This window comes from Grampus griseus (assembly GCF_964374135.1).
Source record: "Grampus griseus genome assembly, chromosome: 1".
In the NCBI taxonomy this organism is placed as follows: domain Eukaryota; kingdom Metazoa; phylum Chordata; class Mammalia; order Artiodactyla; family Delphinidae; genus Grampus; species Grampus griseus.
The window spans coordinates 83,661,193-83,688,563 of record NC_139017.1 but is presented as its reverse complement, the minus strand read 5'-3'; the positions used below and the strand labels follow the sequence as shown (position 1 = coordinate 83,688,563).

General features: G+C 37.5%; 1 protein-coding gene across 1 annotated transcript in view; it reads left to right on the top strand.

The window, feature by feature from the left end:
- The window catches only part of MAGI3 (membrane associated guanylate kinase, WW and PDZ domain containing 3), a gene marked incomplete at its 5' end in the record, with an annotated part of 103,053 nt that overhangs the window by 22,711 nt on the left and 52,971 nt on the right, over positions 1-27,371 (top strand). The window contains 5 exons of the mRNA XM_082661744.1: positions 2,784-2,993; positions 8,962-9,139; positions 10,497-10,576; positions 22,438-22,495; positions 26,738-26,832. Coding sequence (XP_082517870.1) covers positions 2,784-2,993; positions 8,962-9,139; positions 10,497-10,576; positions 22,438-22,495; positions 26,738-26,832 — 621 coding nt within the window. The remainder of the gene's footprint in view (positions 1-2,783; positions 2,994-8,961; positions 9,140-10,496; positions 10,577-22,437; positions 22,496-26,737; positions 26,833-27,371) is intronic.

Below are 27,371 nucleotides of genomic sequence, written 5' to 3'. Positions count from 1 at the left end.
ACAGTATGCTGTCTAGAAAAAAAGATATGTAATGTCATAAACACTCCATGAAGCTTTTATTAAAGCAGTAGTATTTATATGTTATGTATGCATATACATATGTCCTAGATGTACATAATATGCAGGGAAATGACATATACCAGCATAAGGATAACTCAGGGAGAAAGTGGGAAGAACAGAGACAGGAAATTAGGCCGTTAATTATATATGTGACTGTACGTGTGTGTCATTAAAGAGGGGAAAAGGGGAGACCTGAAAGGAATCTGGCAAAAGTTAGTATCTGGGGATGTGTAAATAAATAAGTAAATAAGTTTCTAATACTGTTCTAACACTATTGTATATGATTTTATATAGGTTTAAAATATGTAATGGTTGACTGTTCTATTGTAAAAATGAAAACCCTTCAGAAAAGAAAAAAGAGAAAAAGAAAAATCTCCAAAACAGCTTCAAAAAGATGAAAAACTTTTTCTGTGAATAACTATAGTCAAGGTTCACAAACCTTGTAATTCTTTACCTTCCAGTATCTGAAATCTTGATATTTACCAACAATTCAAGAAAAACAGATCCAATTTACTTATAAGCAATGCTAGTTTTCTTTTTTAATCTAAGCCAATAATTTTTTTTAAATAAGGAAACTGCCAGAATTTATTATGAAGTTCTAAGTTCTTATCAGTGATTATGGATATAGCAATCACAATATCCTGAATTTCTCTAATTTTCACCCTAGGGTCAGATAATAATTACTAAGAATACACCATAAAATGTGTTTCTAGTATTTCCTGTAAAACTAACATCCTTAGAAAAACTGGAAAAAAAAAAAAGTAAAAGTGGACTTCTAACTTCTTCATGGTACATCAAAATTTCTTGGATGAGTATTGGACATCATGCAGGAAAAAATGAGATCCTAGAGCATCCTGTTCCCCAACCAAACCTCTGTTTGGAGCATTTCTGTGCCGTCCGTCCCAGAGAAATGTGAACTGGCTTTTTCGTTGGTCGTTGCTTTACTTATGGGCCAGAAAGTTTGCAGAGATCCTCTTAGTCTGTTTTAGTATGAAACTTTCCATCCATCTGCATGACAGGAGTAACTCCATTTCAAACGTGGATTTGGAAGCAAGGAAGTAGTTGAGTGGGGAGAGGCAAGATGTGGTTGAAAAGTCTTATTATTTTGATTCCATTGTCTTGAGTATTTTAATGACAGTTACCTCCCAAAGTCAAATTTGCAAAGAAATTATCTTAAAACGTTCCCCCTCAAAGCAAGCACGACTTAAGGTAAACCATGTTACTTGTAGATTTGCCTCACTGATGTGGTGAACAACCTATGTTGTTGTTGTTTTTTTTTCATCTTGGAAAAATAATCCATTATATACCCCATTAATTTACTGTATATGAATGAGCATCTTAATTACCTCCTTAGGAGCCAAGGAATTTGGAGATTTTTTTTTTAAATAAAAGAAGAAGATGATGAGTATTTTATTCCCTGTCCATGTTTATCTTTCTGTAACATCAGCATAGTGGTTGATATATAAGGTCAAAACTAGCAGGAGCCACAAACTTTTAAGGTAGCTAGACCCACTGGACATTTTCCATCGTACGTGGCTGCCTGTTGGGGACTACATGAAAAACTGAGCAGATATTCAGTTGTTTTCATTCTATTCTGGGACATTCATTTTTACTGCAAAAATTACTGATTTACAAAGACACAGACCTACTAGAGAATGGACTTGTAGGATATGGGGAGGGGGAAGGGTAAGCTGTGACAAAGCGAAAGAGAGGCATGGACATATATACACTACCAAACGTAAGGTAGGTAGCTAGTGGGAAGCAGCTGCATAGCACAGGGAGATCAGCTCGGTGCTTTGTGACCGCCTGGAGGGGTGGGATAGGGAGGGTGGGAGGGAGGGAGACGCAAGAGGGAAGAGATATGGGAACATACGTATATGTATAACTGATTCACTTTGTTATAGAGCAGAAACTAACACACCATTGTAAAGCAATTATACTCCAATAAAAAAAAGAATCTTAAGTTTTGGTTAGAAAAAAATAGTTATTGATAAATAATAAAAAGGAAATATAGAACTAGACAAAAAAAAATTACTGATTTACAAGACAACATATTAAAGTATTTCTTGCTTTCCTGAGAGTAAGCCAATATTGAGTTATGCTAATAAATTCTCTATTTGTTCAATAAATTGCCAGATAAAATAATATAATTAAAATGCTCAGAAAAACTTCAAAAAATTAACTTTTACATAAGCAGCCTACATTTCAGAACAGACTGGTTGGTTCTTAGCTTTATCCTTTGCCTGTATGTTTCCTTATTTTACCAAAATAGTTCATTATGTTACATATCAGAACAAAATTATTTGAATTAGTTTTCTCCTCCTTTACTCCCACTTTTTTTGCCAGTTAGTCTTACACAAGAGCATTGATGCATTTAAATTCAGAAATTAGGCCCTAATATAGAACTCATGCAAGGCAAGCCCTGTAGGAATAACTAACCTACGTACGTAAAGTCAACTTCCTGTCCTTAGTACAAATAGTCTTAAAGTGTTAGATAATGTTAGATAGTATATAGTGTTAGGGCACTTGAGAAATAAGTTCTTCCTGGTCTTTCTACCTCCTCTTCTCCCAAGAAAAAGTGCTTTGGCCTCCTTTTGGCCAACGGTGGGTATTCAAAAACTTCCGTATAAGATAACAGGGCAGAGACATACACTAGATCATTTTGTTCTGACTCTCAATTCAGCATTCAGCACTTTCAGCAGCTGTTATTTTGTCCACTTCAGGAAACTTCTATGGAACTCCCAAGCCTCCAGCAGAACCCAGCCCTTTCCAGCCAGATCCAGTTGATCAGGTCCTCTTTGATAATGAGTTTGACACAGAATCCCAAAGAAAACGAACTACATCTGTCAGCAAGATGGAAAGAATGGACAGTTCTCTTCCTGAAGAGGAAGAAGATGAAGACAAGGAAGCTGTTAACGGTAGTGGAAATGCAGGTTCGTCAATAGATGAACAACTTCTGGCTGATCCTCCAGGTTGACTTTAATATGACACTGAATTGGAAGTAGTAAAACTTTCCACAAAGCACATGCAGAGAAAGTGATGGGATTCTCAGGGGTTTTTTTTTAAAGGTTTTGCGTGAAACAGTGTATCTCTGTTGACTGTCTTGTAAGCTGAAGTGAGTTGCTCCAAGTGGCAGTTTTGATAAATCAATTATAAACTATCATTAATATTGATAATAATACAATATATCATTACCCTGCTGCCTAAAAGATTTGAGATTCATTTCTGGTGCTTGAATATGGGAATCTTGTTGGCCTAAGTCCTACTTTACAGAATTTGAACAAAATGTAGACGTGTTAAGATATAGCCTTCAACCAAAACAAAGATTTAGAAGTATGCTAATAAATATTATCTGAAAGGTTTGTTAGCAATATTTTGAGTTTAAATTCTGAATCACTCAAAGAAAATTTCCAAACTTGACTGTCATATTTTTCATTAAATGCAAAACCAATAGAAATTTAGTGGTGGAGAATCTTCTCCTTTTGGGTACCCCTAAATAATGTAGTGATTGCTTAGGACAGCAGTCCCCAATCTTTTTGGTACCAGGGACTGGTTTCATGGAAGACAGTTTTTCCACAGACTGGGGCAGAGTGGGGGAATGGTTTCGGGATGGTTCAAGTACTTTGATTTATTATGGGCTCTGTGCAGTCAGACCTCAGCCTCAGCTCCACCTCAGGTCATCAGGCATTGGACTCTCATAAGGAGCACGCGACCCAGATCCCCCGCATGTGCAGTTCACAGTAGGGTTCGCGCTCCTAAGAGAATCTAATACCTCCGCTGATCTGACAGGAGGCGGAGTTCAGGCGGTAATGCGAGTGATGGGGAGCGGCTGTAAATACAGATGAAGCTTCTATCACTCACCTGCCCCTCACCTCCTGCTGTGCGGCCCGGTTCCTGACAGGCCACGGACTGGTACCAGTCTGAGCCCTGGGGGTTGGAGGTTGAGACCCCTGGCTTAGGAGATTCTTATACTGCTAATTAAGAGTATAAATAGGAAACCACAGAATCACAGGAGAGCTGATTTCAGTGCTATTTATGATAATAATTCCATTCAAAACACTAGAATATAAGCTTCATAAGGGTTGGAATTTTTGCTTGTTTTGTTCATTGTGGTATTTCTTGAGCCATAAACCATGTTTAGCACATAGTAGAAGCTAAAAAAATATTTTCGTTGTACTAATAAATGAAAAAATTTGATTATATCTTCAAATTTGCAGAATCCATTACCATATCATTTTCCCAAAGTATCCTGTTGTTTTCCTTTATCAGTTATTAAAATTTGCTATTATCTATTTTTTTAATACATTCATTGCTTGTGTCCCCATCCAGAGTATGAGTCCTGTTTTATGGTCCTAACATTTCACACTGTTGTGTTGCAGATACGCTCAATGAATTATACCAATATATTTTGGGGAAAACGGGTCTAAAAAGGTTTAGGTGAATTCACATCTAATTCTTTAGAGTTGTTAAGGGAAGTCATCATATCCTAGAGACTTTTGATTTTGATGTCAGCTTTACTCTCCCACAAAATTATGTTAACATTTTTAAATGCTTAAGACTGGGATTAGAAACCATGACTCTGTCCTCAAATGGGAATTTATATGTTTTTAATTTGAAGGAAAAGAAAATGCCCTGTTTTTAAACTTCCTAATGCAGAGCCTTTCAGTGAGCACTGCAGTTCCCTTAGAGGTAAACCCATCTGTAAGCTCCATAGTTTATGTTTGTCGTGTAAGACAGCTGTTAAACCAGGTGTTCCAGACTCTTCACTGTTAATATTTAAAGGGAGTGTATCCAAGAGTGTGTGGGAGGCAGTTTGTACACTCCTTCTTGTGTGTAGGGACCATAGGACTCTTCCACTGGAGCATATATTTCTTTGTAACAGAATATATTCAGAATATTTTAAGGAAAAAGCAATAGAAGACATGGCTAAAAGCCCTTGGTCTTTTCTGAGTAAGTACTAACCATGCTTGTTAACTTATTCAAAGTTGCTTTGTGTATTGCTTTCGGGGACTAGAATCCCTGCCTTGAAAGATCAGTAAATTGCTGGGGGTGGAGGTAGGAGAGGATAGGTGGAGGTTTATTTGTATATACCAATATGTATATTATTTTATATCTTGATGAGAATTAATGTAAGAATGCTAATATGCTGCAATAGGGTGACACATGTTATATAATAATGCTAAAATTTTTTCTAAGAGTTGGTGTTATATAAAAAACATTTTCAAATCATTGGCTATTAAGCAAACTCCTTTATGCAGTCTCTTGAAACTATATTCAGAAAAGTATTATTGCTCATATAGTTGCTTCTACTTTCCTCCAGTATATATATCCCAAGAATGTAACTCCATTCCAGATTGATTTATACATTGGGTGCCTTTTAATTTCTATCACTTTTTCTGCTTAGAGAATAAATCATGTGTTTCATTCATATTATTCATTCAGCAAATATTTATTGAGCACCTGCTAGGCTAAGTGCTAGGCATTGTTGTAAAAGCTGGAAATAAAGCAGTGAACAAAACAGACAAAATTCCCTGTCTTCATGAACCCTACCTTCTGGTGGGAGAGACAGAATTATCCAACATAAATGAATAACATATAGTATGTTAGATGGTGCTAAGGAGAAAAAGCAGAGGAGGGGAAGGATAAAAAGTAGCGGTGGCCAAGGTTTGCAATTTTAGATAGAGTGTCAGAGAAGACCTTACCAAGAAGGGGACATTGCAAGAAGTGAGGTAGTGCTCAAAATATCCTGGGGAAGAACATTCCAGCCAGAGGGAATTAGAAGTACAAATGCCCTGAGGTGGGAGCATCCCTGGATTATTCAGACAACAGCAAGGAAACCAGTGTGATTGGATACAATGTGGACAATCCATTATATGTGGTTGGGGCAGAGTGCTGGAAGGGAATAGACTAGAATAGTAACAATGAAGTCAATCAGATAATGATGGGGGTGGGGTGGTGGAAATGCGTATTATAATAGGATCTTATAGGTCATTGGAAGAATTTTGCTTTTTATTCTGAGATGAGAAACTATTATATGGATTTAAGTAGAAGAGTACCATGATAAAACAGCTTTTAACTTAACAGGCTCATTCTGGCTACTGTATTGAGAAAAGGCAATAGGAGGGCATGGACATAAACAGGGGTACCAGTTAGGAGGTTATTGCAGTAATTTAAGTGAAAAATGGTGGCTTAGACCCAGTGAAGGCATGAGAGGTAAGAAGTGGCCTGAGCCAATAACATTTGCCAACAGACTGGATATAAGGTATGAGAGAGCAGAGTCAGAGGTCACTCCAAGGTTTTAACTTGAGTATCTGCAAGAATGGAGTTGCATGTATTGAGATGAGGCAGGTAAAAGGAGTCAGTCTGGGTTGGGAATGGGAGCTATGGTTGGGATATTTAAGTTTGAAATGTTCATTAGACATCCAAATGGAAATGTGCTTGAAGTTGGATTTAAAGTTCTGTGTTCTGGTCTGAAAATCCGTATTTGGACACCATCAGCATATAGCTTATATAACAGTGACACAGTGAGATCACCAAGAGAGTGAGTGTAGAAAGAGAAAACATCCAAGCACTGAACCTTGGGAAGGCACTCTAATATATGGAGATCATGGAGACAGAAAAGAGCCAGAGAGGTAGAAGGAGCACCAGGAGAGTGTAGTGTCCTGAATGCCAGGGGAAGAGACTGTTTCAAGAAAGAGAGGTCCATCATGTCAGATGCTACTGATAGCTCAAGTAAGATGGGCACTGAGAATTGATCATTGGATGTAGCTATGTGGAAATGACTGGTGATCTTGCTAAGAACAGTTTTATTGATGAGAGATCAAAAGCCTTGTTGGAACGAGTTCCAGTGGCAAATGGAAAAGTGGAAGTGGAGGTAGCAAGTATAAACTCTTTCAAGGAGGTTTGGTGTAAAAAGGAGAGAAATGGGACGGGGTTGCTAGAGGGGAAAGAGAATTGCTTAATTTCCTTTTAAAGAATGGAGAAATAACTTGTTTGTTTGTCTTGAATTTCTATCTTTCAAAATGGCAAAAGTTTCAACTATCCCCAAAGAAAAGTCCTCTGAGGCACATTTTGGATAAGGGATCTGATTACAGCTATGAACCAATGGGTGAGAGGAAGATGATATTTTATTGTAACAATGTGTGGCCACAGTACCTGTTAGGATATCCACAGGGAGTTTAGGCAGGGTTATCTTGGGACCCTGTGCCCTATATACTGCTACCCTTGCTATTAGTTATGTCATTTATGGTCTCCTGTGTCGTTGGTATATGTAAAACCCTAAGACTAAACTTGAGGGTTTATTTAGGATCTTCTGTTTGTTCTTTGGGTTTTTGGTTGCATTTTGTTAAAAAAAAAAAAAAAGATGGATGTCACCTACTAGGTAAGAAAGATTGGTGGTGAGAGAGAGAGAGAGGGAATTGCTATAGGCAAGAGGGGGTGGAGATATCTGCTTAGAAACACAGTTCTTCCACTGTAACAGAAGGTAGAGTAAAATGGGCACAGTTGCTATGTAGATATAATGGTGGGAATTTGTGGAAGTTCTGTTTGCTTCTGTTTTCTCAGTGATATAGGAAACAAGGTCATCAAATGAGATTAGGGATAAGGCAGAAGTAGGAGAAGATTTAAGGAGAAGGAAGGTATGAAATCGTTATCTAGGAGAGTCAGAGCGAATGGGCAAAGAAATGCCCTATGATTGTCATACATCATTAAATGCCCTCTTGAGGCTACTGATCATGAGTTAAAAGTGAAGTAGTTACTATCGCCTGCGTTCAGCTACATATACTGGCGAGGAGTATGTGGAGAGTAAGATTTAAGCAGAATTATAGTTCAGCCAGTCAAGTGTGGTGAAGTAAAGTAGGGAAAAAGGAATCAGGAGTATTTACAAAGGAGTGATTATAGTGGTTGATCATGGAATTTAAGTTGGGTAAGTAGGGCAGTGAGGACATAGCTAGGGGATGGATGGGGGTGAGGAACAGTGAAAGGCAGTAAGTAGTAGGATTAGTGGATTATAGAACTTGGTTGGATAAAGGATGGTTGGAGTGGAAGTTCTATGAAGAATGGCATATAATGATATCTAAGGCCTCTTCTAAGAGTCTCTGATACTGAAGCATTGCCCGAAGTTTGGAGTTATTACAGTTATATTATCTTTTAAGTTCTAGAAACAACTTTTAAGTGCATGAATTGTGAACTCCCTAGAGAGTTACCAAATTTTAGTATTCTTACCTACATTGTGGACTTTGGAACTCTAAAGGGATTTTAATATTACCAACAGAGAATTATATTTAACAACAGTAAGTCTATTGAGTTTAATTTTTTAAAATTTGTATTATTTTAAAGGCCTGTGTTAAATGTGCACAAGGCAGCTTGATAAAGCAGTTGAGAACATGGACCCTTTAAATTCAAATCCTAGCTTTGCTGTTTATTAGCTGTGTAACCTTGACTAAAATAACTTACTAACCTTGCTGGGCCTTAGTTTCCTCTTCTATAAAACGGCAATAGTAATACTATATACTCACAGGGTTGCTGTGAGAATGAATTATGAGTTAATATATGTAAAGTGCTGAACATAGAGCCTGGCATATAAAAGGACTGTATAGGTGCTGCTGTGGCCGTTGTTTTAGTATGATATTGATGGATCTTTATTTAGTATATACAGAATTGATTCTATTGTTGTTTTTTTGCTTCTTTCCCTGACTAGCATCAGAGGTGCTGTACAGGGTTAATGTCACTTAGCAAATGAAAAGAAAATCAGTGTGTTTATTTGTTTTTTCAAAAGTTATAGCAGAATGTGGACATAGTAGACAAGGAAATTTGCAATATGTATTTGGCATTTTGTTAGACTTAAGGCTGTTTGAAGAGAATGTAACTTTACCTACTTTTCATGCCGTTCTGTTGGAATAGCAGAAAACAGAGAGAGGCATTCTGAGTCGTCTGATTGGATAAAGACTGTCCCAAGTTACAACCAAACAAATAGTTCCATGGACTTTAGAAATTATATGATGAGAGACGAGAATCTGGAACCGCTCCCCAAAAACTGGGAAATGGCCTACACTGATACGGGGATGATCTACTTCATTGAGTAAGCACATGTCTGTATCTTTTCTAATGTGCCTTGCCACTGTGAGACTTGCCTTTAAATTTTCTTAACCTCATTTCACAAGCCTTGCATTTCTTTTTTCTTTCTTTAAAAATATTTTTCATACAAGTTACAATTGATTCTTAATCTGATTGTTTCCCTGGATGATATTTCATTTTTATTTGATTTGGATAAAGGAATATTGTATTTGACGTCTGGTTTTATAAAAAACAGGAGGATTAAAAACAGATTTATCACTAATAATGAAAAATGCAAGGCATAAAGGTTATTTTGCTTTGCCTTTTTTTTTTTAACCTTTCGGGTAGAGTGTCCAACTTAATGAGCATTTCACAAATTACCATCATTTGGAAGGGGGCCATATTTATTAACTGAGCTAAATATTTTCAGACCTAGAGATCAACGTAGAGATTAGTGAATTAATCTCAAATTGGAAACATCAAGAAAAGATCCTTTGATCACATTGTTATTCTCCCACTGCTTCGATAATTAATTTATATTTTATTGCCTTCATATATATTTTCTTCCAGGATATTTTTTTCTTTAAGATCCTCATATTTCAGATACTTAAACTATAACACTGTCTACTCAGCAGTGTGATGGCTTTGTTTTAGCATTAGTATTTACTGCATGGTGACCTGGGTCTGACCTGCTCCGGGTCTTAGTTGCGGCACGTGGGCTCTTAGTTGCGGCATGCAGGATCTAGTTCCCTGACTAGGGATCGAACCCGCGCCCACTGCATCGGGAATGCGGAGTCTTAACCACTGGACTACCAGAGAAGTCCCAGAAACTGACACTTTAAAACTTTTTATTTTATTTAACTCTTTTATTTTTAAAGAGTCCCAGTGAGGGCAGAGACTCTATCTGATTGTTTGTTCATCTCTATATTCTCGGTCCTCAGCACAATGCCCACACATCACAGGCACCTAAGAAATATAGTGTTTTTGGAGGGAGAGAGGACGGAATTCAGCCAGCAAGTAAACAGGATTTTCAGGGCAGCTTTTTTTGGCTAAGATAATGCACAGTATGGGGCCATGTGCCCACCCGCTGAAACATTTTTGACTGCTTAGATAAGCATCTGTTATTATGCACTTAACATTTTATCCCTTCTTTAGAGTCTTCATTCTCAAATTAGTGCCTGTAGCATTACCTTTCCTCTGTGGCAGTTTTGAAGTAATAGACTGAGAACAACAGGACTGTTGAATCAGAGGTTTACAAATGAAGCCTGTAGGAGATAAATGTTCAAACGTCATATACCTTTTATTCACTTTTCATCTTTGCTTTTGAAATACTTTTCTCCCTCTTTATTTTACTGTTTCTAATTGAAATCTTTGTTCAACAGCCACAATACCAAGACAACCACCTGGTTGGATCCTCGTCTTTGTAAGAAAGCCAAAGCCCCTGAAGACTGTGAAGATGGAGGTAGAGATTCAGAAACCTTTTATACCATACTTATTCTCTTTATATCTCTTTATACTTATTCTCTCTATCCCTTCTTGCTCTTCTTGCTTAGATAATAAGTCTTCCAAAATCCTAAACAAACCATAATGTGCATAAGCACATAAGGAGTGGGTGGATATCATAATCAGCTGATTCTGGTCATTATGTTATTGCATCTAATTTTGTGAGAGTCTTTATTTCTCTTTTTTTGAGAAGTATACAATTAAATCCTTTTTTAAAAAAACTTAATAGAAATGAATTTGCCACTTTTTAACTTTGTTTTAAAACAAACTTTTAAAATTCTGAATAAATAGTTTAATAAGTTAGGTGCATTCTCAACCACAGGGTAGCCTCATCATGCCTGCTAATCTCAAAAATATATGTAATTTGTATCACTAGGATAGATATGCCAGTATTTATAATCCTTTGCCATTTACAGCAGCAATAGAAACTCAGTGAAAGTCTTTAATATACCTCTCACCCACACACAATTTTTACTGCTTGGTAGAAAAATTATCTCTCTGAGAATCATTAGATAATAATGCTTGTCTGTCTTGTATGTTATAGGTTCTAGTTAATGGTATAGTCTTACAAATAAGTATAGAATTTACCCCAACCAAAATGTTTGCTGTGCCTTCTTGAATATAGTGTAGATGAATAAAATGTGCATTGATTTTGTATGACTCATCAGAAATTATTTACCTTGGTTTAAAAAAAAATGAATGGATTAGAATGAAAGTCAGATAGTCCTCCTATAGATTGAATTCCAGTCTATGAAAAAAATTTAAGCAGAATTGATACATATTTTGTTCAGCATGATAGAATTTTTCTAGGACTAAACAATTGGAAAATGAAATATTTAAAATTTATTTGTAATGATATTTAAAAAAAGATACCTTAGAGCAAATCTCCTGAAAGATGTGCAAGTCCTCTACACTAAAAACTACAAAACATCACTGAAATAAATTAATCAAGACCTAAAATAATTGAAGAGATATACTGTGCTCATTGATATACTATGTAGATAGGATAACACATATTGTTAATGATGTTCATTCTTCCTAAATTGATATCTAGATTCAGTACAATCCCAATCAAAATTCTAAAAGTCTGTTTTTAAGAAACTGACAAACTGATTCTAAAATATACATGGAAATACTGTACAAAGACTCTAGTTGGCCAAACAGACTTTAAAAAGGACAAAGATAAAGGACTTAGGCTGCCAGATTTGAAGACGTACTATAAAACTACAGTAATCAGGAGTGTCTTCTATCCATAGGCTAGAACGTGGATCAGTGGAACGGCATAAGAGAATCCAGAAATAGATGCACACATATGTGATCACTTAATTTGCAGACAAGGTGCCAAGCCAGTTCAGTGAGGGGAGGAAAATCTCTAACAAATGGTGCTGGAACAATTGGATATTCATAAAGAGAAATGAACTTCAACTATATCCTTACTCCATGTACAAAAAATAATTTGAGATGGCTCAAAGCTAGAACCCTAAAGCTTTTGGAAGAAAATTTAGGAGAATACCTTCATGATTTTGAAATTAGGAAAGATGGAGAAAAACAGTAACCCGTGTGTATTGCTGGGCAGAATGTAAAAGAGTACAACTGCTTTGAAAAGCAGTTTGGCAGTTTCTTAAAAGGTTAAATATAAACTTACCATATCACCTAGCACTTCCACTCCTAGATATCTACCCAAGAGGAATGAAAACATGTCCACACAAACACTTGAATGTAAATATTCATAGTAGCGCTATTCATAATAGCTAAAAAGTGGAAACAACTCAGATGTCCATCAAACAATGAATGGATAAATAAAATGTGGTGTAATCATACAATGGAATATTGTTCAGCAATACAAAGAAATGAAATACTATGCATACTACAATACGAATGAACTTCAAAAAATGTTATGCCAAGTGAAAGAAACTTGACACAGAAGATCAAGTATTGCATGATTTCATTCATATGAAATGTCCAGAATAGGCAAATCTATAGAGCCAAAGTAGATTAGTGGTTGCCCAGTGCTAAGGAAGGGAATAGAGATTAATTGTAAACAGCACAAGGGATCTTATTGGAGTGATGGAAATTTCCCAAAACTGGATTGCGGTGACGGTTGCACAACTCAGCAAATTTTTAAAAATCAATGAGTTGTACATTTTTTCAAGCAGAACAATTTTATGTGATATGTAAATTATACCTCAATAAAGTTGCTTTTTAAAGTGGCCACAGGGACTTCCCTGGTGGCGCAGTGGTTAAGGATCCGCCTGCCAATGCAGGGGACACGGGTTTGAGCCCTGGTCCGGGACTATCCCACACGCCGCGGAGCAACTAAGCCCAGGCGCCACAACTACTGAGCCTGCGCTCTAGAGCCCGTGAGCCACAGCTACTGAGCCCGCGTGCCACAACTACTTTAGCCCGCGCACCTAGAGCCCATGCTCTGCAACAAGAGAAGCCACTGCCGTGAGAAGTCCACGCACCACAACAAAGAGTAGACCCCGCTCACCGCAACTAGAGAAAGCCCACGCACAGCAATGAAGACCCCCATGCAGCCAAAAATAAATAAATAAAAATAAAATAAAATGGCCAAAGAACTTGAACAACATTTCACAAAAGAAGATAAAGAATAGCCAATTAAGAACATGAAAAGGTGTGTACATCAGCTATACCTCAGTTTTTTAAAAAGCATAAAAAGGTGCTTATCATTAATCGTCTCTACAGTGAGATGTCATTCACAACCCCTAAAAGGGCTAAAGTCAAATACACTGACAATACCAACGATCGGTGAGATTGTAGAGCAACTGGATCTTTTACTTGTTGGTGGGGATATAAAATTATGTGAACACTCTGGAGAAATGTTGGCAGTTACCTATGAGGTGTTATGTCAAGAGAAATGAAAACACATGTTCCCCAGAAGACTACCTGAATGATCATGACAGCCTTATTCATAATAGCTCCAACCTGGAAACATCCCAAATATTCATCAACAAGAGAATGGATAAACATTCTCCTGTTGTGGTATATTCAGGCAATGAAATACTACTCATCAGTAAAAAGAAAAAGCTGTTGATAACACTCAACAACATGGATGAGCCTCAGAAACATGTTGTATGAAAGAAGCCAGACACAAAAGAATGGATACTTAATTATCCATTATTTAAAGCCTAAAACCAGGAAAACTCATCTATGCTGATAGAAGTCAGAAAATGATGGGGGTGGAGGGGAGAATGGTGAATTGAAATAATTCTCTGGAATGATGGATATATTCTCCACCTTGTTTGGGGTGACGGTTATATAGGCACATGCAATTGCCAAAACTCATTTTTTATACTTGAACAAGCACTTAAATCAATATTTTAATCATTGAATGAGCACTTAAGATCTGTGCATTTTGTTGAATGTAAATTACACCTCGAAATAATTTTTAAAATAATTTTTTATACTTCCCTTGTCTATAAGGCTCTTCATAGTAAGTTTCTTATGGTGAAGTCACCCATTGTGAAGGTAAACTAGAATATGTAATACTATAGAATTGGACTTTTTTTTTTACATTTTTATTGGAGTATAATTGCTTTACAATGGTGTATTAGTTTCTGCTTCATAACAAAGTGAATCAGTTATACATATACATAAGTCCATAGAATTGGACTTTTTAAAGATTGTGAATGTGGTATTAGTCTTCTCGGGCATGTCTCTTTTACTAGGCTCCATTCCTTTTCCTCCCGACTAATTGTTTCAGTTCAATTCTCTGCCTTTTCCTGTTTCCCTTGTAGAATGTATTTATTTTCATAGCCTTAACTATCAGTTTACTGTAGCTGGGCTCCTTATCTAAACCTCTAGTATTGTCCTCTGTTCTGAATGCTATTTCTGTATTTCCCATTACATTTGAGACTTTCTTTTTGATTGCCCTACTAGCACTTCAGATAAACATATTTAAAACTGAATTTAGCATCTTTCCCCCATAGTCACCCCATTCCTCTTTCTGTCATAGGTACCACCCTCATAATCATCTGGGCCAAAATCCTTTGAGTCACTTTTGCTTCTTCCTCTCTGTTTGCTCTATTCCCTATATAGTTTCCAATCCCTGCTGCTCTTTCTTTTTTCTATATTTTGCCAATATATTATTATGAAAATTTTCCAACATAGAAAAACTGAAAGAATTTTTCAGTGAATACATGCATTATAATGAACATTTTGCTCTATTTGCTTTTTCACATAGCTACCTATGCCTCTATCTATTCATGCTTTTTTTTTGTATCTTCCTCTCCCTTCCTCTGACTACCACACGCTTGGATTTTTCTTGGTCTTTTTTTCCTACAGTTCTCTTCCAGTATATCTTTTATGCCAGTGGTCTGTAAAATGGTAGTGTTCCAACTATCTGTTCGGGTACAGGAAGAAAATGTCAGAACTTTTCATAATGTTTCTATTGGGAAAAAAATAAATTAAGCTTCTCTACTATTTTATATACAGATTGGTAATGGCATTCTACCTCATTCTATATGTCAGATTATCATGTACACTCCCCAGAGTGTCTTGAGGGAAGAACATGGGTGGCACCCTTGCTCTTGCCAAGAGCCCTGTAAAGTTTTGCAGTTACTTGTGCACAGTTAAGTGGATTTATAGACTATGTTATATGGTTTTTAATCCACACAAAATTAAAATGTGGCTTAAAAGGATTTCTACAAAGACACTGCTGATTGAAGATAATACAAATATGCAAGCCCAAGCTAGCAGTGAGAAAATGGCAGAGCTGACACTTCTCATAACACCTCATGTGAGCTTTTTTAAACCACATTGAGGTAAACTAGGGATAATTGTTTATTTAGTCTTCATCTCCTTTTTATTTTTTTATTTTGGCTGTGCCCCGCGGCATGTGGGATCTTAGTTCCCCAACCAGGAATGGAACCCGTGCCCACTTCATTGGAAGCATGGAGTCTTAATCACTGGACCGCCAGGGAAGTCTCCCATCTCCTTTTTAAACTTCTGTTTTGTGTATGCTTTATTATGTAAATACATGTTAGTAGAGTAGTATGTATATGTTTATGAATATATATATATATAAATCTCTTGGAAGTACATTGTCAGATTTTTTACTGATAAGGCTACATGATCAAAAAACTTTAGCTACATTGTCAATTAATCTTTCTAAAATATAACTGCCTTCATACCTCTCCCTAGCTCAGGTTAATGGCCATTATAGTTAATGGCTCCCTACTGTCAGCAGAATAAAGTCGAGACTCCATGGGGAAGTATTGAAGATTTTTTGTAATTGAACTGTATTCTATATTTCTCTCTCAAAGTATTATCATGCCATAAGTATGACACATTTTTATCTTTGCCTTTGCCACAGGCCCATTTCTTCTGCCAGGAACCAGCCTTTTTCCCTGTGTCCACCTAGCTCGTACCTACTTATCCTTTTAAGCTCAGATGTAAAGTGTAATTTTTTGTAGCCTCCTCTGTCATTTTCTTCCAGGCCAGGATTAGGTGTTCTGTCCTCTGTGCGCAACAGCACCACATGGATATTTCTACTGTAGCACTTACTACTACGTTGCATTGTTACTAGGTGCCTACACTCTATAGGAGCAAGGATTTTGTCTTATCTATATATCCCTTCAGTAGAGACTTAAATGTTTGGATGTAAGGAAGGAAGGAGGAAAAGAAAGAAAGGAAAAGAAGGAAAGAAGCTACTCTATGCTCCAGATTATTTTGGTCATCCTTCTTGAAAATAATGTTTAATCTCTTTAAGGTTCTGAGGGAAGCAATAAATAACAATTTTGTCTTGGGACTTTCCTGGTGGTCCAGTGGTTAGGACTCCATGCTTCCAATGCAGAGGGCGAGGGTTCAATCCCTGGTCGGGGAACTAGTATCCCACATGCCTCATGGCCAAAAAAAAGTTAAGAAAAAAAAGAATTCTGTTTTCATTCACTAGTGAGGAGTCAATAGAGAAATAAGACACAGGAAACAGAGATGAGGTTAGAATACCATCTGCTGAGTGAACATAGCTTTAGCTCTGCACCTCTGTTGGGCTTACTAATATTTTACCCCTACAGGAGGCAGACTTAAGCACTCAGTCTCTGGTCTCTGTGTTCAGCTGTTTGACCCCTCCCACAAGGCAGACATGGTGAAAAGAGCAGATTATACCCTCTCTGCAGGCAGGCTAGCATCCAGAACAGCAAGAGAACCCAAGAGGCCCTGAGCCAAGCACGTAGAACTCATTCTGTAAAACCCACCAGTCAGATAAGACATTCTTTCTTCCTTGGAGAACAAAGTAAAGGGGCTCAGGGAAACTGGAAATGTTTCTCTGGATGAGTGTGTTCCGCTAATGCTCTTTACCTTCTGGGTGACCATATGTCTTGGTTGGCCAAGGACTAATCCAGCTTATTCCTGCTGTCCCAGCATAATTAATAACAGTGTCCCCTTTTACTCTCAAAAGTGTAGAATACATTATATGGTCATCTTAATTATATCCTTCTTAAGATAGAGCGACCAACATTGCACTCAGTATTTAAGGATGTTCAAAACATTTTAATCTAAGAGTTACTCTCCCACCCCCATTACTGGGTGTGCCTTTCTAACGTCACCTGTACTTCACTATGGGGACCCCAAAATTTGGAACCTTCAACCTATTTGTTTTATGCTCGGCCAACCTTTATCACTTTTGCTGTATATTTTGTCTCCTCCCTCAGTAGGAGAGAAATAGCCCCACAATAGGCTATTTCCAGACTAGACTGTATCTGACTTACATTGGTAATTTCCACAATACTTTGCACAGAGTAGATGTTCAAAAGGGGATAGTAATAACAATATTTTAAATGTCAGTTTTTATAGTTTAAGATATTGTTTGCATTCTGCTGAACATTTAAGATCTAGAAAAACCTCACAGTTTCTAAAACTTGCCCTTTTCTCCCCAGTCTTGTGATATTCAGAACCTGTGTTTTTATACCATATCAGATGGTTTAATCGATGTACATATTTATCTTCCACTTAAAATAATTGTTTTAGGGCTTCCCTGGTGGCGCAGTGGTTGAGAGTCCGCCTGCCGATGCAGGGGACACAGGTTCGTGCCCCGGTCTGGGAAGATCCCACATGCCGTGGAGCAGCTGGGCCCGTGAGCCTTGGCCGCTGAGCCTGCGCGTCCAGAGCCTGTGCTCTGCAACAGGAGAGGCCACAGCAGTGAGGGGCCTGCGTACCGCAAAAAAAAAAAAAAAATTGTTTTAGTTAAATTTAAATGGTTTTATCTTAAAAGTTCGACATCAGGAATCCATTTTACTCTCAACCCACTCCTTTTCTCTTAAGATGAAAGAAAGATTAAATTTTTTACTAAAGACATTTTTACTAAAATGTATTGAACGTCGATAACATTTTTCGAATTTAGAGAATGGTGAAAGAAAATTATCAACTGAATAGAGCTCCACAATGAGAAAACAATTGTAATTCATATATTTAAATAAGAAAAATCCTATTTGGAGAAGAGGAAAGATAAATTCATGGGCTTTAGAAACAATCAACTGCTTGATATGCCAGAACTAGCTTTGCCTTTTGAGTCAGCTTTTGGGGGGAATGCTTTAGCTTCTAACACAGAAAAATACGGTTAGATCTTTCCTATCTCAAAAGTAAATAAACACGTTTTCTCTTGACCCTACTTCTCCACAGTTCTCACACTATGTTTTTCACAACGAAGTTTCCAAAAAAAAGACAAAGAAAAAAAAAGGCTCTCTTCTTAAGGGCTCCACCTTTTATTTTACTCTTTAATACTACAATATGCTGAATTTTGCCCCTTACCTTTCTAGTTAAACTGGTTTTCTTAAGGTTACCAATAACCTCCGGCCTGATTGCCAAACTTAGTGGACTCTTTTTAGCCCTTATCTTGAGTCCTTACAGCTTTATAAAGCATTTGTTAGCGTTGACCATACTCTCCTCTTCTGTCTTCTTTGACATCATTCCCCCTGACTATTCTCACTGTCTCTGCTCCTTAAATTGTTAATGCTCCTAAGTTTCTATTCTCCATCTTTTTCTATTCACAATTTATCTGGGTAATCTTGTCCACTGCCATGGCTTTAACTACAATGTCTCCCAAATCCTTATCTTCCTACATTTCTCATTTGAGGACCGGGTTCATATTTCCAAGAGATTGTTGGATATCTCTATAAGGATGTTGCATAGCCCCTCAAATGTAACACCTTCCAAACTGAGTTAAATATTCTCTATACCTGAGCTTCCTGCCATCACCAAATGACATTACATCCTCCCAGTTCCGTGAGCCTTAAACTGGCTATCATCCTCAACTTTATCCTCACCCTGTCTTCTTCATTGCAGTGAAGTACCAAGTTCTATCAATTCTGACTTTAAAAAACTTGCCATCTCTTAAGTGTCCAATGGTGCTAGGCACTTTTCCCATATTATCTGCCTCCTAAATGCCTCTAAATCCAAATTAATACCTCTTTCCTCTTCCCACAGCTATTTTCATCATTGGTATCCAGTAAATATTTGATAATATATCATCTTCATGCCTGAAGAGCCATTAACCTTGGGATCATCTTGGCTTCCTCCCCTCTCTTCCTCCCTCAGTCTTAGTGTTAGTCATTGAGTTCTGTTGCTTTGACTTCCTTGTCTCTATTATCCATTCTTTCTCTGTATTCCCACTACCAGTGTCTTAGCTCCAACCTTCATCATTTCTTACCTAAGCTATTAATGACTTTCTTGTTTGTCTGCTTTTATTCTCACTCCACTCCATCTATTTCATCCTTTATTACTGCTGCCCATAATCTTTCCCAAATATAAATGTAATCATGTCTCAGTCCAGCTTAGTCAGTTTCATCATCATCAAAATAAAGACCAAACCTCTTAACCTGGCACTCCAGAAATGTGTTTTGGTGCTTGCTTATAAGACAAGCCCCCTTGCATACATCCTTCACTCTAACCCTATCAAATTATTTGTAATTACTGAAAATTGCCAGCCATTCTTAATACCTCAGTGCTGTTTGATCTATGGAATGGCCTCCCTCTCCCCAATCCCAGCTCATCCTTTAAGACTGCTCAAACATCACCCTCTTTTAGAAGGCTTTTCTGATAGCTGCTTTACCAAGCAATAGGTGTCATTCCTCTGCTCTCCCCAAAAGCTTGCGCTTACCTTCATTATATCATTTCTCTCTTCTGTCTTCATTTTTAGACTATGAACTGTTTGATGTCAAGAACTATACTGTTTCTAATTTTTATTTTTGCATAAAGAAGAAGGAGAGAGGAGGAAGAGAAGGAAGGGAGGGGAAAAAGAGAAGGAAAAGGGGAAGAAATTCAGTAAATGAATCGACCCACTGGATAGTGTATAAAATTGCTAGGTATTTTAGTCTTGCTTGTATTACCTTTATTTAAGTGGACAAGTAATAACCACTTCTTTATCTGCATGAATCTGCCCTGCAAAAACCTAGCTAATGTTATCATGTATGAGGGTTTAAAGTGATTGCTAAAAGTAATCTGGAAGATAAATTACCAATTTGTTTACTCTCCTAAAGAAAGGGCTATACTTTATCTGTTAGTTGCTAATTTCTTTAAGTACTAGCTAAAATGCTGACTCAACTTCCATGTCAACACTGAAATGTATTTATTTTGCTGTTTTATTTTTATTAGGCATTAATACATCCTTTTTAGTGAATTTTTCAGATAGCAAATGGAAAGTTTCAACTATCTCTATAGTTGCTTCAATTCTCCAAAATTCTCAAAGACAAAGCATAAATCCAGGGCTTCCCTGGTGTAGCGGTGGTTAAGAATCCACTTGCCAATGCAGGGGACACGGGTTTGAGCCCTGGTCCGGGAAGATCCCACATGCGACAGAGCAACTAAGCCCGTGCGCCACAACTACTGAGCCTGCGCTCTAGAGCCCGTGAGCCACAACTACTGAAGCCCGTGCACCTAGAGCCCATGCTCTGCATCAAGAGAAGCCACCACAATGAGAAGCCCGTGCACCGCAGCGAAGAGTAGCCCCTGCTCACCGCAACTAGAGAAAGCCTGCGCACAGCAACAGACCCAGTGCAGCCAAAAATAAATAAATAAAAATAAATAAATATATATTTTTTAAAAAGCATAAATCCAGTTGTGGTGCAGTTGCAGAAGTCATCCTTACACAGCACAACTGAGTTCCTATGTTATTTCAAGAAAATTTCTATTAAAGAGAAATAGCTCATGAAAGATCCTCAGTGCTAATGCTTTGGTAATATTATTATAGAGCATTTTTTTACAGATATAATCCAACAGATGTAATCCATGTTATATGCATGTAACAGTTGCTTAGTGTCGACTTAAAGGAAAACATACATGAGAGTTATGAGTTTAAGTTTTGTTCAGGGTCTTACTGAGGCCCATAGCCCAGGAGACAGCGCCTCAGGAGCTCTGAGAACTGCTTCAAGAGGTAGGAGAGGAGCCAGGATGTACGTGAGTTTTTAGCTGGGAAATTCATGCAGTCAAGCATACATCTTAGCAAAAGACCGCTAATCAAAAAGAACAGACATCTCAAGCTAATGGTCTTAGTACTTTCTATATATGGGAAGATGCAAGGATCTGGGATCATTGAAATTCTTCCTGTGATATGCATCTATCCTGTGATATGCAGCTATAGATGATATGCATCTCCAGGCTACGCATCCGGAGCCTGTGCTCGGCAACGGGAGAGGCCACAACAGTGAGAGGCCCGTGTAACAAAAAAAAAAAAAATTCCTTCTTGCTGGGCTCCTATGCATAATTGATAGCAATAAAATCCACCTGGTAGGAACACTCCTGCCAACTTAATCCATGTCTGACTAATAAAATGATTCTTCAGCAGCCTTACCCTGGAAAACAGAGTGGGAGGGAAAGGGGATTCTTTCTTGACAAGGCCAGTTTACGTTGCAAAGACCAGACTTTTTTTTAACTATCAGAAATTCAACTACTTTCAGTTTTTCTGGTTATATTTTATTGGTCAGTTTACTTGCAATAACACATAATAATCCCATGTAAGGTATTTCTTTGTAACCATACATAAATATAGATTCTACACAAGGCACTGTGTAGTTAAATAAATTTTCCTTCAGATACTTAGATCAAGCTCTTGCAAGGGACAGTAAGTATTTTCTTAGATTTTAAGCAAATCTAGATTGCCCACTTGAAATGGCAAAAATCCAAGGCTGGACTTTCCCGGGGGGAGAAGTGGGTCAGAATGTGATAACTGAAATAATTGACAAATCCTTTGTCTAATAGTGAAAAATTTAACATGCAGCTGCTGCTTGTATTGAACTACAGGGTGTGTCTCACGCCATTGTTATCAGGCTTTTTAAATGAAAGAAATATACCAGGTGATTTCTTAAATAATTAGCATTTTATGGCTTGTGATTCGAATAAACACCTTTTTTTTTTTTTTTTTTTTTTGGTGGTACACGGGCCTCTCACTGTTGTGGCCTCTCCCGTTGCGGAGCACAGGCTCTGGACACGCAGGCTCAGCGGCCATGGCTCATGGGCCCAGCCGCTCCACGGCACGTGGGATCCTCCCAGACTGGGGCACGAACCCGTGTCCCCTGCATCGGCAGGCGGACTCTCAACCACTGCACCACCAGGGAAGCCCCTCGAATAAACACCTTTGAGTTTAATGTCATCTTTTCTTCTGTGCTTCTGATTACTTGCCGAGATACTCACTAGCTATTGAAGAAACCACTCAAACTGTGTTTGTTCTTTGAAAGTGAGCCCTCAGCTTTCCGTCTGTCTCCCAAATATTAGTGTAATGAAATAAAAGACACAAATTCATTCTGTAAATTCTTTTCTTGTTGGTTTTGAAACTGGCATTTCACTCAATTCTGTTTTTTTTATTTGCAGAACTTCCTTATGGCTGGGAGAAAATTGAAGACCCTCAGTATGGGACCTACTATGTTGAGTAAGTTTGTTACCTCAGTTAATGTTCTCCCAAGTGTTTTCCTTTCATTACACAACTTTAGGGAATGAATGAAATACTTTATGCTTCTGCAATCCAGCTTTCAGGTTTTGCCACTAGGGGAATGAGAAGGTAGGGACAGTGGGCATTTACTTCACTGACTAGGCTCCCTAGAAGTTGGCTTTGAAGTAAGTATAGAGAGACAGGGGGAAGTTGCCCGGATAAGTAATGGCTAGAGATGTTATCAGTACTACCGTGGCCTCTAAAGAGAGAAGTAGTAGATAGAAGACTGAAATAAGGTGAACTATTAAGGTCACTTTCAACACTATACTTGCATGTTTCTGAAAGCAATGAAAGGACTTTAAGGGCATTGTATCATAATGATCCAAACCTTTGAAGTATATCATTAAAACTGTTCTCTCTTTCAAGGAGTTAATTAAGGAAAAGTTAGTATTCTCTTTGCGGGGGTGAAAGTTGCTTCTCACACAGCTGTTATGGTTAAATTTAACATAAATCTGTGTTGGAGTAGAGGATCAAACACCTGCCTATATTAGCCAGAGAAATTAGGATAACATCAACATCTAATTTTTTTTCCCCTTTCTTCACTTATCTAATTGCTACATTATTATGATCGTTGGGATTGCTTTCTCTCCAGATGGTATAGATAGAATTTTGACCTCAGGCATCTAGTACCAGGCAAATAATTGCATCAGAGAGGTTACTATTTACCTGGGAACTAGGAGTCTGCACCAACTGCCAAGGTAGTAAAGGCAAAATATTATTACCTGGAAAAATAGCAAACATGAGAATCTTCTAGTTTTATGATTGCTAATTAACTTTTCATCACTTGTTGGCACAAACCAGTGCCACTTCCCTAGCGCAAGTAACTCTGAGTCCTGTTACAACGCTAGTCTTTATCCTAGTGTGTCGGTTGTTACTTGAGTCACTGTGGTTAGAGGGATTTTTGGAATGATTTCTTAAAATCTAACTTGTACCCTAAGAAAATGAGTCATTTTGACCCTCCGATATGTAACTTAACAGTGTCAATATTTTGGTTCCATTGAAAGGTTATGTTAATTTTATTTCCATTGTGTTATTTCATATCTTTCTAATACTGTGATGTGAAAGGTTCACAGCAGCTCATTATTTTTTTTCTAAAGCATATTTAATTTGAAGAAAAAAACTAACCATTTTTCTAGTCAAAGAAATATTTGAAGGCTAGCTGAAAAGGAATTGTGAGATTTTTTCCCCCTAAGAGTTAGTCTACTTAAGTTGGGCTTCAATCAGTCATTATTTGCCATTAACACTACTGAACATTTCTGAGATAATAATTCTCATTCTCTTAGTATCCATTCCAAGTGAATTTGAGTACACGGTCAAGAGGTGAAAGACATTTGCCTGTTATAAAATCTTGGGCTAAATGATCGGGTTCTCGTTAAGCAAGGATATACTAATATTGAAGCAGCTTTAGGGCAAATCCTGAAGTGACCTGCTCTCAGCTGTCATGGAGGTATGTGAAGTAGCCTGATTAGAAGCAACAGCAGTGGCAGCAATGTGATTTTGTATGATTGCTCCCAGACGAGCTCATTTTACAGGAGGGTAATTTATTAGATTAAGAAAGAGCAGGCCGTACTCGAGATGCACATTAGTATGGAATCAGCTGAGCTCTGGAGTGTGGCTTGATTCCCAGATTAGTTAGGCTTTGAATCTCGACTGTAGTAATCTGCAGTGAGTTTACTGATGGAGATAAAAAGCTGTTAACTTGAATGGCTACTCTTTGGCTCTCTTAGTTTGTCAAACCAGATGGCACAATGATTGCTCTTGGCAGGAGCCTTATAGTAGTAACACCAACTGCAATGGCAGGGGTTTTTTTTGGTAAGTATTTATTTTAGAAGATGAGATTCTGAAATGGATTAATTTATTTTTGAAAATAAAATTCTTCCCAAAATTTAATGGTAGGCCTTCCATAAGAATGCTTATATATTTAGAAATGTTGTCTTAACGTATTGCTTTAACTGTCGTGATGCAGTCAGGTGACAAAGTCAAAATATGTCTGCTTTTAATATCTTAACGCTTCGTGAAGGATAATGATTTTGTTTGTTGAGGTGAATTTTTAAAATTCCTATATACAAAATTTTAATACAGGTGAAATTTCAAATTATTTATTATATATTTAATTAAGCTTGTTTGCTACCCTTGTTTAATTTTTCTGATAATCTGTCATATTCTTCTCTCTTACTTCCCATAGCTGGTTTTATAGAAGACAAAATTTGTTATCTGAATAATATTATGAGTATAAGTAACTAAATGAAAAGGAGAGTGTTTTTACTGTTTTGTTTTTTGGGTGACATTTTAATCTAGATAGTCTAAGGTTACAGATGCAATTACTCCCTTCACTAAAATCTTACATTATTTGTCAAAGAATTTTCAGGAAAGGGATTACTCATTCACATACTTCTACTCTCTTCTACCACACATAACAAAGAGTATACTACCACTGTTTATGTTCTAATGCTTGGGTGGCAAAGTGAGTCATTCTAGCTGATGACGTTAAAGTGAGCCAGGATTCTTTCCAAACAGGTTTATTCTTTTCTAAGTGTCAGTTTCTAGTTTTATTTTATCAAGACTATGTAAATTATCAGTACCTAACAGATAACTTTTAAAATGGTACCTAACTTAACACCGAAGTCTTCATTTTCACAGAGGGGTAAACAGTAACTCAGTTGATAAGGTCCCCCCTCATAGTAAGAAGCAGAAGCATACCTGAGTTTTTGTGAAATCAGAACCCAAAGGGTGTCAAGTAGAACTTGCCATATTTAGAGCTCTGAAACTAAATACCTACATCTGTTGCAGGGTTAATAATGCACTAGAAGCCTAAAAGGCATAGAGAAGCAGACTCAGAAGCTAGCATACCTTGCTGTAGGGTTGGTTTTTTTCCCTGCTGCCCCCTCCTCCATCACCATTAATGTTCACAAATGGTAAAGAAAATATCCAAGTCATATGACTATTTACATATAGATTTTGTAACAGCCTATCTAAAGACAATCATAATCTGAAATTCTCATGATTTGTTGTTTAATTGTTGGTATTTACTAATGTCACTTCTCGTTAAAATGGATTCTACTAGAAAATGCATTTCATTTGGCTAAAATATATTTGTACTATAGAAGTACTAGAATATAATTCCCCCTCGCTTCTGTATTAGCCCTATTTGCGGTCTTAAACATCTTTTGTACAATAGTTGCATTCTTAACCAAGTTACACTTAACTGACTTGCCAGAATAACCTATGCTCAGTTCCCTCTGTAAAGAGGGTAAGAGTATGCTCTTACCCTTAGTATATTGAATACTATCGGCTAATGGCCTACCTCTAGTCTCCCCATGCTTTTCTGCTTTCCCCCACAGACTTGTATGCTTTCAGGGGCCAGTTGTGATTGCTCCTAAATCATAAAAAAACAGTTAAACTTTTGTTATAATTATGTAACTAATTATTATATAATTTTGAAGAAATTTAACTGTGAGAGTTGTTCTGTGATACAGTTTGATAAAAGCAAGTCACTTGGGCTTCCCTGGTGGCGCAGTGGTTGAGAGTCCGCCTGCCGATGCAGGGGACATGGGTTCGTGCCCCGGTCTGGGAAGATCCCACATGCCGCGGAGCGGCTGGGCCCACGAGCCATGGCCGCTGGGCCTGCGCTTCTGGAGCCTGTGCTCCGCAATGGGAGAGGCCACAACAGTGAGAGGCCCGTGTGCTGCAAAAAAAAAAGCAAGTCACTTGCTTAGTTGCCGCTAAATTGATGTGGGTGAGTCAGTTGGAAAAATAATAGTAAAATTCTAGAAGGCTTCTACACTCAGATTTCTTCAAATGTGTCTTTACGGCTGCTTCACTTTAGAGAACCTTAAAACCCTCCTACCATTAACTGCCTTAAGAAAAATTAACTGATTAATTACCAACAGTCCTGAGTGTATCATATATGAGGGCTTCTACTGTAGTTTTGAAAACTGTTATTAGCTATATTAGAAACGTTTATAAAGAAGCTATAGTGAATACTTCAGCAGCTTTGACTTCTAGGCATCTTCTGCGGGACCTTCTTTAGTTGCCAGAAGGCTCTTCCTCTGTGACCTGTCAGCATATCTGGGTTCCATAGCGTAAAGGGTACATATTTATCCCTTAATCTATGATAGTCTATTTTAAAATATGTAATTCTTTCATATTAAACTGAAATGCATATTTTTCTACGTTTTGCAGTCACCTTAACCAGAAAACCCAGTTTGAAAATCCAGTGGAGGAAGCCAAAAGGAAAAAGCAGTTAGGACAGGCTGATACTGGGTCTTCAAAACCAGGTAGAACTTTTACCTCTGTCTTCTCTTCTAAGAATAACTTGTGAAACTTATATGCTGAAATAATAAAAGTGAATTTGAACTTTTTACTGTCGGGGCTTTAAAATTCAACAGAGAATGTCTAATTTCCGTTACTGTAAAGGTATGAATAATCTTAATAAAACATCTGGACAGTTTGAGAATACTGAGACTTTTCTCATGCTGCTTATATAGAAAGTATGAAATTGTTGGCAGAAGGGACTGAATAGCTTTGTTATGGGTGCAAGGTTTTAATTTGAAGATTGGATTGTTTCCTGGTGTTTAAGGCCAAGCCAGTATTAGATCTTTAATTCATTCTGAGCTTCTCTCAAGTTAATTGCTTAGATCTAACATCAGTAACCATTCAGGATTCTTCATTAACTGATATGAACAAATACCAAGTAAATCCACTGTATTATTGCCTACATCATTGATTCTCAAGTGGGATGGTAGGGTATTAGTAATATCAGGACCATTTGGGGAACATTTTAAAAATACATAGGTCCTGAGATTTTGATGAGCCT